Raw genomic sequence first — 13,377 nt, forward strand, 5'->3', positions numbered from 1 at the left:
AGTTGGTCAATCGCCCGGGCCTGACGAGGAGGTGGCGATGCCTGAAGTATTTGACCCCTACGATCATCCTGAACTAAAAGACTTGTTAGTTGAAGGAGGTCCTGATAGGGACGAATTCAGTAAAGGCCAACGTGAGTGCCCATCTCTGGAAGGCCTAAGGAGACAGGCCTGCTCCCAGCTTGAGGGTGAACCTCCTGGGACGCATAGGATTTATTGGGAAGGTGGACTCCTGTATAGTGAGCCCACAGAGTCTACAGAAGGAGACCATAGGAGGTTGGTGGTTCCCCTTGCTGTTAGGCCCTTCCTCCTGCAGTTGGCGCATGAAGTTCCCCTTGCTGGTCACCTTGGTACGAAGAGGACGAAGCAAAGGTTATCCATGCACTTCTACTGGCCCAAGATGGGGGTGCAAGTAGAAAGTCACTGCAGGAGTTGTGCCTCCTGCCAGTTGTCTGGTAAGGTTGGCGCGACAATCCAAGCTCCGTTGGTACCGCTCCCAGTTGTGGGGGTACCATTTGAAAGGGTAGGGATCGACATTGTTGGTCCCCTTGACCCGCAAACATCCTCGGGCAATAGGTTTATCCTGGTGCTGGTCGACCATGCAACCAGATATCCTGAGGCCATCCCATTGAAAACTGTAACTGCCAAGTCAGTTGCAAAAGCTTTACTTGGCATATTTACTAGGGTTGGCTTCCCTAAAGAAGTTGTGTCGGATCGTGGTAGCAACTTTACGTCGAAGTATATGCAGGCTATGTGGAAAGAATGTGGGGTCACCTACAAGTTCTCTTCTGCATACCGCCCCCAGACCAATGGTCTGGTGGAACGTTTCAACAGAACGTTAAAGAGCATGATTGGGGCTCTGGAGGAACCTCAGAGAAGAAAATGGGATCTTATTTTACCATGCTTACTGTTTGCCTACCGAGAGGTACCACAGGAGGGTGTTGGCTTCAGCCCCTTCGAACTTCTGTTCGGTCATCCCGTACGGGGACCCTTAGCCATTGTCAAAGAGGGATGGGAGATGCCCACTCCCCCTGTTACTACCAACGTAGTTGATTATGTGCTAGGGCTCAGAAAACGGATGGTACTTCTGATGGGCTTGGCTAGTGATAAATTGAAGGCAGGACAAGCGCTGGTGAAACATTGGTACGACCAGAAAGCTTCCCTCATCAACTTTACACCTGGTCAGCAAGTCCTGATCATGAATTCCATAAGGCCTCGAGCTTTACAGGACAAATGGTCAGGCCCTTACACAGTGGTGGAGCCCCTGGGTGAGGTTAACTATTTAGTGGACCTTGGAAGGCCTGGACAGGCTCCAAAAGTGTTTCACGTGAATAGGCTGAAGGCTTTCGTCCCAAGAGTCGAAATCGCAGCACTGCTACTGGCTTCAGATGTTGAGGAAGAGGAGTCTGAACCTCTCCCCGACCTGTTCCAAAGCGGTCCTTCAGATAGCTCCTTTGAGGGTGTCCGAGTGGCCCCTCACCTGACTTCTGATCAGCAGGCTGAGGTGAAAAGTTTGCTTAGGCAGTTTCCCCCCTGTTTTCACAGTCGCCTGGTTTGACACCTTGGTGCAAACATAACATTGACACAGGAGACAGTGTACCTACCAAAAGTAGGGGATACAGGATGTCAGACAAAGTACGGTCTTATATTAAGACCGAGGTCAACAAGATGTTAGACCTTGGGGTGATTGAACCCTCTAATAGTCCTTGGTCCAGCCCTGTGGTTTTGGTTCCAAAGGCAGGCACTTCTGAATTTAGGTTCTGTGTGGATTACAGGGCACTGAATGCTGTCACCAAGACAGATGCACACCCCTTGCCTCGAACAGATGAGCTGGTGGATACTTTGGGTGCCTCCAAGTACCTCAGCATGTTTGACCTCACTGCTGGCTATTGGCAAATAGCTTTAGCAGAACATGCCAAGGAGAAGACAGCATTTTCTACTCCAGACGGCCTTTACCAATTCCGGGTAATGCCTTTCGGGTTGAAGAATGCACCTGCCACTTTCCAGAGGCTTGTGAATCATGTTTTGAATGGGTTAGACGAATTCTGTCTTGCATATCTGGACGATATAGCAGTTTTCAGTGCCACCTGGGAAGACCATGTGAATCACCTCGGGATTGTGCTCCAGGCTCTTCAGAAAGCACACCTGACCATAAAGGCTAGTAAATGCCAGATTGGACAAGGCTCAGTGGTTTACCTTGGACATGACGTAGGTGGAGGGAGGATACAGCTTCTACCCAGTAAAGTACAAGCAGTACAAGACTGGCCTACCCCCACTACACAAACCCAAGTGAGAGCCTTCTTAGGACTCACGGGGTATTACCGCAGTTTTTTGGCAGACTATGGCACCATAGCTGCCCCTCTGACTGCCCTCACAACTCCGATGAAACCCAAGAAGGTAACTTGGACCGACGAGTGTGAGAAGGCCTTCAATGGCTTAAAAGACTCCTTGTGCCAGGCCCCTGTCCTCAGGGTCCCTGATTATCAAAGACCTTTTATCGTGCAGGCGGACGCCTCTGACACTGGGATAGGAGCTGTACTATCACAAGTAGATGAGAAGGGTAAGGAACACCCTATTGGTTTTATTAGCCGCCAGCTTAAGGACAGAGAGCTCAGATGGTCCACGGTAGAGAAAGAATGTTTCTCTGTTGTGTGGGCCCTAAGGAAGCTGAGGCCCTACCTCTATGGGACCCACTTCACTGTGCAAACTGACCAAAAGCCCTTAAAGTGGCTAATGAACATGAAGGGGGAGAATCCAAAGTTGCTTAGGTGGTCCATAAGTCTACAAGTCTTCGACTTCACTATTGAGCATAGGCCAGGTGTCCAACATAGCAATGCTGATGGGTTGTCCAGAATGTTTAACCAACCTGAACAAGAGACTCATCCAGGGGTGGATTAGTTCCCCCTGTCCATAGTCTGGGAGGGGCGAGTGTTAGGAAGATTTCGTAATTGTAGGTAATTTTCCTTCCATGTGGCAACCCCTAAACTTTTTGCTGTTGTTTTTCACCTTGTTCTCGACTTTGCCAGAGAAGTGCAGCCTTCTGCCGCACTCCTCTGGGCTTTCGCTCCTTTCTTACGGGGAAACTGACATGCCCTTAAGACAGTCAGTATCGGGAAACGCTGTTTTCCGTAGTTTCTTTTATCATGTTGCGGCTTTCATGCAACATGACACAAGAGGGCACTGTAAGCTAAGTTACAGCTCTCTTGGGTCTCTAGCCTTCTACAGGCCCTAGATACTCGTTTAGGATTGTATCTGATCGGTGCAAGTGATTCACAGACAGGAATGGTGGCAGCGATCGTTTCTTGTGTTTTGAGCTCCTTTTGGCGTTCTAAGCGCGTTTCTCGCGCTTAACCCAAAATGGTGGCCTGGCTCCCAAAATGGCCAGACCACGAGGCTCCTTAGTCCTGTCCGCTGACCGTCTTGCTCCCTTCACCTTCCCCAGGTCGAGCCGACCCGGGGCCTTCCTTATTTGGGCATGTACTTTCCCGTGAAACACAGATGCTTTCGCTGGCTTCTACATGTCTTGTGTGTGCCTCCAGGATGTGGGCTGGGATGTCTGGTCCCAATACACATCCTGGGTGCCAGAGAGTCTAGGGTGGTGTGAATGCCTGGGACCACCGTGGTCCGTGATTGGTCCACGAATGGTGTGAGTGTTGATGAGCGGATCTCCCATTGGGTCCCCTCCGTTTTGGCGCGAAGGGAACCGTGGATAAGAGGGGGCTGGAAACACCACTACCATGTCGATCTCCTGAGTTCTCACGAACGAAGGAATACAGGAGCCAAGTATCCTGCAACCAAGAGGCTGAACCGAGGAATCGCTGGTGACCAGCTGAAGGACTTCTCCTCTGCACTGCTGTCGCCTTGTGAAACCCTTTTTACCTTTGATCGAACCAGAAGGCCTGTACTGGTACTTCGACCCTTGGAATAGCGGGAACAGCTATTCTCGGCATCTTCACCATCTCCTGCTCGTAAGCCTTCGGAAGCGTCTCTGGGCCATCCAGTAGACTGACCAGCTTACACGGGAGTCTTGCTCTGTAACCGCCGCCAGGTTGTGTAGTATTTCGAGTCCTTGTCACTCTCACACACTTCGTACACTTGGCGTTCCCAGGTCTGAAGTGAGTAGTGTACATTTGGCTCAGATACACACGGCCGCTCCGTTGCCCTGCTGTGGTAACAAACTGTGCGGGTTTCTTTTCGACCTAGTCGGCCCATAGCTTTTCGACCTAGTCTTGACCGCCGCGATCGCTTCCTTGATTGGTCTGGCTCGTCCAGAGGTTACCCTGTTCCAAGTAATTAGGTTGGCCTTCTGAACTTCTGCGCCACCAGGACAGTGTTCAGAAATCCGTCTTAACACTCTTCATCACCTATGGACATAAAAACAATAAGGTGAGCAACAGAGAGTTATCAAAGACAACAAAGGCAAATATTAAGACTTACTTGAGATCACCAGGGATACTCACCTAATCTCGGGTCGGCACGACCTCCTCCGCATCTCCGCCGCACCTCGGCCCCTAAGGGGAAACATTCCGCTACAGACTTACCCGGTTGCGGTAAACGCTTCAATCCACGGATCTTCCTCCGAATGGATGCCTGAAAAGGAAAAGACCACAGGTTAGAGCAAGCTTCCCTCTTTATTCCAAACAGCTTTTATAAACACTTACCTGTGCATCTCTGGTTGCCACGTGAACTCTTTCCAGATCCATAAGGGCAACCTAGGGGAATTGGACAGAGTGAATTCCAGATGTTTTGAATTCTTTATAACTATTACCTCTACGGAGTCAACACCGTCTGCAACTCGCCAATTTCCTACACTAGTGAGGCAACTGGTCATCTACGCGCCCCTACACTTGAAGCAGGATGGAGAGTTCATCTTTCCAGATTATCAGGTGAGAATCTAAAGGACTCCCAAAGAAATTCATGGGGAGAAGGTGGGGTTAAGCTTAAACCTCACAGGTGGTTAATTCCCCCCTTTCTGCATTACAGAAGAGTATTCATACGAGCCACACAGACCAAGATGGGTGGCCCGGTCCACTCCGTCATCTCGGCGCTCAGTGTATCACTGGAAGAAGTAACATCAGGCCGGTTCGGATCAACGCCCCCGTGGACACCAGGTGAGCGTAACACTTACCATCTTGTACGAGTCCAAGAGGGAGATGAGTGGAAAACGGCATTTAAGACCAGGTTTGGACTGTATGAGTACCAAGTGATGCCTTTTGGTCTCTGCAATGCCCCAGCGGCTTTCCAATTCTTTATCGATGAGGTTCTTAGGGATTATCTTGATATCTTTGTCTCAGGACTTAGAGGAACATAAGATTCATGTTCGACAGGTCTTAAGGAAATTAAGAGAGAATAATCTTCATGCTAAATTGGAGAAGAGTCAGTTTCATACTGATTCAGTTGAATTTTTAGGTTTTGTGATCACTCCAAGTGGTTTGGAAATCAATCCAAAGAAGGTGCAAGCGGTACAAGATTGGCCAACTCCAACTAAGGTAAAGGAGATCCAGAGTTTTTTGGGCTTTGCAAATTTCTACTGAAGATTTATGAAGAGGTTCTCCAGTTTAGTAGCTCCAATTACTCGGCTTTTGAAGAAAGGAGTTCCGTTTATTTGGGAGACTAAAGCCGATGAAGCTTTCCAGATTTTGAAGGAGAGATTTGTTTCCAGTCCGATCTTGATTCATCCAGATACATTTAAACCATTTTTTGTAGAGACGGATGCTTCCAATGTGGCAATGGGAGCAGTGTTGTCACAGAGACATAATGTGATTGGGCAATTACATCCAGTGGCCTATTTTTCTAAGAGGTTTTCACCAGCTGAGGAAAATTACACCATTTCAGACCGTGAGCTTCTTGCTATTAAAGTTGCATTTGAAGAATGGCGACATTTCCTTAAAGGAGCACGTCACACTGTGACGGTATTAACTGACCATCAAAATTTACTTTTTTTGAAAACAGAAAGAACTCTGACGCCTCGCCAACTTAGGTGGTCATTATTCTTTGCAGAATATGATTTTGTAGTAACTTTCAAGCCAGGAAATCAAAATAAAAAGGCGGACGCTTTGTCTCAGCAATTTCCAGAAAGTGAAGTAAAGTCGGTGAGTGAGCCGTTAATCACTCCTGAACGTTTTGTTCTTGCTGGAATTGAAAAGGAGAGTGACATTTTCAAGAAGGTATGGGAATGCATCTCTGGGACGCAACTTGAAGATTGGGCTTGTCTGGACCCAGCTCGCAAGATAAAAGATGGTTTGCCTTATCTCGATAACAGACTCTATTTACCTTCTGTAGAACTGAGAGAAAAGATTTTGAAAGAGTGTCACAAATCTGTTTTGGCAGGACATCCAGGGTATCGAAAGACTTTAGAGTTGGTCAGAAGAAACTTTTGGTGGAATAAGATTCGACAAGATACACTTAATTTTGTTAAGACCTGTGAGGTTTGTGCAAGATCAAAGAGCCGCGTCGGAAAGCCGTCTGGGTTATTGGAGCCTTTACCTTTTCCACCGTGGGATTCAGTGTCCTTGGATTTCATCACGGATCTTCCGTTGGATAAAGGGTGTACTTCGGTTTTGGTTGCAGTTGATTTACTCACTAAAGAGGCACATTTTATACCGATGGAGGAAGAGGTTACCGCCAATAGTTTAGCTCACAGTTTCCTGCAAGAAGTTGTTAGACTACATGGAATTCCCAGTCAGGTCATCTCGGATAGAGGGTCTCAATTTATTACGAAATTTTGGAAGGCTTTCTGTAAAAGGTTGGGAGTCAAGGTATGTTTTTCATCAGGTTACCATCCCGAAACTAATGGTCAGGTGGAAAGGATAAATCAAGAGTTGGAAAAGTATTTGAGGTGCTATCTGCAGGCAGCTGAAGAGTGGGTGGATTTGATGTGGGTTGCGGAATTTGCATATAACAACTGCATTAAAGATGCCACGTCTATGTCCCCTTTTTATTTGGGACGGGGTTTTCATCCTCGTTTTTTAAGTATTGAGGTAAATAGTGATTCAGGAAACCCTGAGGTGGAAGAAAGACTAGAAGTTATGAGAAGAAATTTGGAGAAGGCTAAAGGTGTGTTGGTGGAAAGTAAACAAAGATACAAAGGTTAGCTGATCTTAAACGAAAGGCGAGTCCTCAGTATTGTAAAGGAGATTTGGTGTGGTTATCAACCAAGTTTTTGAGAATAAAAGAAAAAAATAAGTTTAGTCCTTATTTTGTTGGACCGTTTGTGGTAGAAAGAGTGATAAATCCTGTGGCAGTTCGTCTTAAGTTACCTAGGCATATGAAAACTCACCCAACTTTTCGTGTTAGTTTGTTAAAACCTGTGGTTAAAGGAACTAGATTAAAACCTTCTCCTTCGGCAGTTGTGGTTGAAGAAGATGCTTCAGAAGAATTTTTAGTTAAGAGAATTTTAGATTCGAGAAGAGTGAGAGGAAAGTTGCAGTATCTTATTGATTGGGTAGGCTTTGCACTGGAGGAGCGCACTTGGGAAGAAACAAGAGATGTGCATGCTCCTCGTTTGGTAGAAAAATTTCATAAGAAATTTTAAAAATGGCCCAGGGACTGGGCTTCAAGAGGGGGTACTGTCAGGTTGACACATTCTTATTTACATTGGGTCGGGTGTTACATACATTGACATGTTCTTAGGTCAGGGGTTACATACATTGACTTATTTTTACATACATTGGTTCAGGTGTGGCACATATGTAGTGAGGAAGGGTTTTGGTGTGTTATGATTGCTTTTATTTGAGATACAGACAATTTAGCCTTAACCTTAATTGCAGCCTTTGGAAAAGGCCCCAAGCCAAGATGGAAGTGCTCAGCCTAAGTTTTGATTGGCTGATGATTGTTTATAGGAAGGACAGTGAACATTCTAAACTGCCTTTCATCGTCGAAGCCCAGCTGAGAGGTCGTGTGAAAAGCTGCTCCTGCTTAACTTGATCAGGGGTTTCAAGTTTTAAGCGGTTGAGCGGCTTCTTAGAGTAATAACTGGAAAAGAGTTTGGATTTCGTTTTGGACACAGGACAGGAGTGAGAAGATTCCATTATCAGTGAGAAGAACTTTTCTGAGACTCATTCATGAGATAAGTGCTTTCTAATAATTTTAAGTGGAAGGAAACTTAAATACAGAACTATCTTAGTCTTATGTAAATTTTGTAAAAGGTTAATTTAATTGAAAAGGTTCACGAGCGTGAGCAAGTTCATCGTATCCACGCAAAACTATAATGCGCGCGCATGCTTTCATAAGCTACGTGACTTTTCAGAGCTAGCGCGTGTTTGAGCCGTCAAATAAAGCAACCGCGCGTGTGCGAGAATCCTGCTACGTGAATCAACTGCGCGTGTGCGCGTGTTTGCTACAGGAATTAATCGCGTGTGTGCGAGAACTTTGCTACTGGAACTAAAGCGCGTGTGTGTGTTTTCAGCTACGTGGATCTATAGTGCGTGTACGTGTTTACTGCTACTGGAATTAAAGCGCGTGTACGTGTTTTTTGCTACGTGGACGTAAAGCACGTGTGCGTTTTTTTTGCTACGTGAATTTTAGCGTGCAAGCGTGAATTTTACTTCGTGAATTCCCTTCGCAAGTTTCAAGCTGTACATCTTTAAGAGACTGATATTAGCATACCAAAAAACTTTACCAGATTGGATTTCGTTGGAACTTCCTTACTTCATCTTGAACTAAAAAAGCTTGTAAAAGTAAAAGAAGATTAAGAAGTTACTGGGAAAGACTGTTAATGCATTCAAGGACCTATCTAAGAAGGCTGAATGATCCTTAAGTTTTCCTGTCAACTAGTAAGGAAGTCTTATCTACTAAATCACTTCTCAGGGCATTTTCAGGAGAAGTATCAGGTGAGGAACCAGCTAGTCAATAGCATCCAGCCTGGTGTTTGTTATTTTATCCACTTTTCCCCCTTTCCCCTAGAAGTGTGGTAAACTGAGCTGAAAAACAATTTGGAGCTCTGAGTGCTACATTTTAGGTCGATTGTCCGGGGGTTCAGCAGCTTCTGCAGACGCAAGATCAGAATCTCAGCCTGACAGAGATGCCTCAACCTTGGTGGGATGAAGGGATAGATCTCACCCTGTGACCGCACGCCATGCCTCCAGCTCGCCAGTGTGAGATGCCTCAACCTTGGTGGGATGAAGGGATAGATCTCACCCTTTGACCACACGCCGTGCCTCCAGCTCGCCAGTGTGAGATGCCGCAACCTCGGTTGGATGAAGGGATAGATCTCTTGAAGGAATAGATCTCACCCTGTGACTGCACACCATGCCTCCAGCTCGCCGATGTGAGATGCCTCAACCTTGGTGGGATGAAGGGATAGATCTCACCCTGTGACCGCACGCCGTGCCTCCAGCTCGCTGGTGTGAGATGCCTGAACCTTGGTGGGATGAAGGGATAGATCTCACCCTGTGACCGCACGCTGTGCCTCCATCTCGCCGGTGTGAGATGCCTCAACCTTGGTGAGATGAAGGGATAGATCTCACCCTGTGACCGCACGCCATGCCTCCAGCTCGCCGGTGTGAGATGCCTCAACCTTGGTAGGATGAAGGGATAGATCTCACCCTATGACGGCACGCCATGCCTCCAGCTCGCCGGTGTGAGATGCCTCAACCGTGGTAGGATGAAGGGATATATCTTACCCTGTGACCACACGCCATGCCTCCAGCTCGCCGGTGTGAGATGCCGCAACCTTGGTTGGATGAAGGGATCGATCTCTTTTAGGGATAGATCTCACCATGTGACCGCACGCCATGCCTCCAGCTCGCCGGTGTGAGATGCCTCAACCTTGGTGGGATGAAGGGATAGATCTCACCCTGTGACCGCACGCCATGCCTCCAGCTGGCCGGTGTGAGATGCCTCAAACTTGGTGGGATGAAGGGATAGATCTCACCCTGTGACCGCACACCATGCCTAGAGCTGGCCAGTGTGAGATGCCTCAACCTTGGTGGGGTGAAGTGATAGATCTCACCCTGTGACCGCACGCCGTGCCTCCAGCTCGTTGGTGTGAGATGCCTCAACCTTGGTGGGATGAAGGGATAGATCTCACCCTGTGACCACACGCCGTGCTTCCAGCTCACCGGTGTGAGATTCCGCAACCTTGGTAGGATGGTGAGATGAGATCTCACCATGTGACCGCACGCCGTGCTTCCAGCTCACCGGTGTGAGATTCCGCAACCTTGGTTGGATGAAAGGATAGATCTCTTAAGAGATAGATCTCACCATGTGACCGCACGCCATGCCTCCAGCTCGCTGGTGTGAGATGCCTCAACCTTGGTTGGATGAAAGGATAGATCTCTTAAGAGATAGATCTCACCATGTGACCGCACGCCATGCCTCCAGCTCTCCGGTGTCAGATGCTGAAAGATTCCATCTGGGCGCTGGTCTTTACTGCTGCCTAATTCCTTTTTATTTTTAAGCTTAAGAACGTGTGTTGACGATGTGCTATTTTACCTCCCGCCTCGCCCCCCAATCCATATCCTTCTTTTCCGGAGCAGAATTGATAGTCAAGGAGGGCAACTATCTTAAATCTTAAGTAACTTTCCACGTGTCAGAAGTGTGGGGGGGGGTTATCCAGTTATTATCTACTTCGTTGTATTCTGGTACACACACACGTGTGTTAGAACACAAAGAATAAATTAGGACTGGGACAAATGGTGATTTCTATGCTAACACGGTTCAAAGGCATTTTCCCAATTTCCAAACCTGGGCATTTGAGTAGTGGTACGCTGTAATAAGTGTACTGAATGTCACTAAGTGTAAATAACACCACGAAATCCAATGGCGCTCTTGGAGGGACTCACAATCTAAATAATTCACTCTGCTTTACCTCCAAAGGTTTGAGAATATTATTTATTTATTTACATTTTTAAAGCGCTCACACAGCCCGGGGGTATCGAGGCGCTTTTACAGGAATATGTCTCTTAGTTGCGTATTTACAACGCGTTTAATACCTGGAGGTTTCTAAGGGGGGACCCTGGAATCGAAGCTCTGTTGCTTCGTGTCGTCTTGTTTTCAAGGCGAGCGCATTGCCGTTGAGCTATCCTCCTGGGACAATTGTGACTTGCATTGTAAATTGCACAGATTCCTAACAAAGCGCGCGCTGAAGCATTGCAATATGTTATGCGATGCCTGCGCCATTCTACTGAATCAGGAGCGCTTGGTTGCCTAATGGACTCCATTATGGCGCCCCTTTCCAAGACTGTGACATTTCTAAAAGCCCCTGGCAGTGCTGCTGTTACCAGGGTTAGCAAAGGGGTACCAATTGTCTGGCGCTGGCATTGCCAGGGGTCGCGCTTGCTGCCCCTGGGGACTCCCAGTGGGCACCCGTGTGTGGCCGGTGAGAAGAGGGCGGGTTCGCTGCAAGTTAGGCAGCTTAGACTAGAGGGGATCATTTGATGTAGTTTGAGATCACTTTCATGAGGAGACCCCCAAGTTATCAGCCCTGGAGAAGGGGGAAAATAGGTGTGGGAGGCAGAATGGGTCAGGGAAGGCGTGGCGGTGGGGGGAACAGATCGTTTGGGAGTCCAGCATGAATCAGCACCTTGCAACCCGGTGCCTGTAAGAGGTCCTCTTTGAAGAGTGGGGCGGGTGCGCAAGATTGCCATGAAAAGGCCTGTGTGTGGGAAGACAGGATTGCAAGCCCAATAGTAAGGCTGCAAGGGAGTGCGGGGGCAAAAGAAATGTTAAATGATGGTAGGATCTAAATGGATCCATAAGGGACCTGTAGTGTGTGCTTGCTTTCCCTGAACTCCCTGCCAGATTCAGACATTTTCAAGCAGTGCCCAGAATGGAGCAGCACCCAAGCGAGAAGAAGCGGCCATCATTTGGGAGTGCAAAAGAGAGTTTGGCAGAGAAGGACAAAGAGTAGGATGGTTGACGGCAGCAATTGAGAGCAGTGTGTGAACACCCTGCCTAAAGTGTGCACAGAAATTGGATATGATGAGGGTTGGTTTGCTCCCAAAGATTGCGCACACAGCCAGAAATTAAAGTGCTCAATTAAGCGTAATTTAATGCAGTTAAAGAGCAGCCGACACGTGATTCGAGCATCAAGCTGTTCTTCCAAGGCTGACGGGGCTTGGCACTAGTTCTGATACTGTATGTGTGAGAAATATATATCCAATTTAATTATGATTACGGCTCCGCTATATGATTGCATGTGCGTGTTCAACAGCGTTTCCACCTGTACTGGTGGACTGGAGTATCCCTTAGAAGCTGAGACATACCCTTGAGAACCCGTACTCTGGAATAGCGGGGGCACGGAACAGGCTCAGCGAGGCAGGCTGGGTGGGACCACGCATGCGAGGCTGCACACTAGATATTGTGACTGTGTCTTGCAATGAGTCATTGACTGATCTGGACCAGTGTATTCATAGAAGCATCTCTCTTTCAGGCTTGTGTGCAACAAATTCAGCGACCAAGGTCAAGAAGAGGTACGCCTGCTGATGAATGGAGAAGATTGAACAGGCCGGTCCAGGTCTACCGCAACCAAACTGCATATCGGCAAGTATTATCATCACCCAGTCAACGTATGCAGCACTAAAGCAGGTGAGGCAGGACCTCTAAACTCCTGAAAAACAGAAATGAAGGCAGCAGTATTAGGTGCTCTTGGGCCCTCTTCCATGTTTCAGGAGTTGACTGCAGCTCCCAAAATGGAAAACGTCTACTGGAAAGTTATAGAGACGATAGGTGGACAATGCCATTCTGAGTGGCATCGCCAGGTATAGAGAGAGGAGCAGCGTCACCAAGGTCACTGTCTTTACTTTGCCCTCTTGCTTGCAGCTTAGTGCCTTTCCAGTGTTGGACTTTGGTAGTGGACCTTGTGGCATACGGCTTGGCCTGCTTGGCTGCCATTTTGTGTGAGATGGCACTGTTCAGCGGTTTGTTTACACGGCATTACTGCCCCAGGTCTGCTTGGCTGCCATTTTGTGTGCGATACCACTGTTCAGCGGTTTGTTTACACGGCATTGCTGTCCCAGGTCTGCTTGGCTGCCATTTTGTGTGCGATACCACTGTTCAGCGGTTTGTTTACACAGCATTACTGCCCCAGGTCTGCTTGGCTGCCATTTTGTGTGAGATAGCACTGTTCAGCGGTTTGTTTAGATGGCATTGCGGTCCCAGGTCTGCTTGGCGGCCATTTTGTGTTAGATAACACTGTTCAGCGGCTTGTTTACCTGGCATTGCGGTCCCAGGTCTGCTTGGTGGCCATTTTGTGTCAGATAGCACTGTTCAGTGGTTTGTTTAGATGGCAATGCTGTCCCAGGTCTGCTTGGCTGCTATTTTGTGTGCGATAGCACTGTTCAGCGGTTTGTTTAGATGGCATTGCTGTCCCAGGTCTGCTTGGCGGCCATTTTGTGTTAGATAGCACTGTTCAGCGGTTTGTTTAAATGGCACTGCTGT

The 13,377-nt window shown here is 47.8% G+C and overlaps 1 protein-coding gene across 2 annotated transcripts in view; it reads left to right on the top strand.

Moving 5' to 3' along the window:
• The window catches only part of LOC138452985 (NACHT, LRR and PYD domains-containing protein 3-like), a 481,434-nt gene that overhangs the window by 461,033 nt on the left and 7,024 nt on the right, over positions 1–13,377 (top strand). For both annotated transcript variants that reach the window (XM_069605362.1, XM_069605363.1), the window contains one exon: positions 12,371–12,480. In XM_069605362.1, coding sequence (XP_069461463.1) covers positions 12,371–12,440 — 70 coding nt within the window. In that variant the 3' untranslated portion in view covers positions 12,441–12,480. The remainder of the gene's footprint in view (positions 1–12,370; positions 12,481–13,377) is intronic.

The sequence above is a fragment of the Ambystoma mexicanum genome, chromosome 4p (assembly GCF_040938575.1).
Source record: "Ambystoma mexicanum isolate Mex_15411 chromosome 4p, UKY_AmexF1_1, whole genome shotgun sequence".
NCBI classification, from domain to species: Eukaryota; Metazoa; Chordata; class Amphibia; order Caudata; family Ambystomatidae; genus Ambystoma; species Ambystoma mexicanum.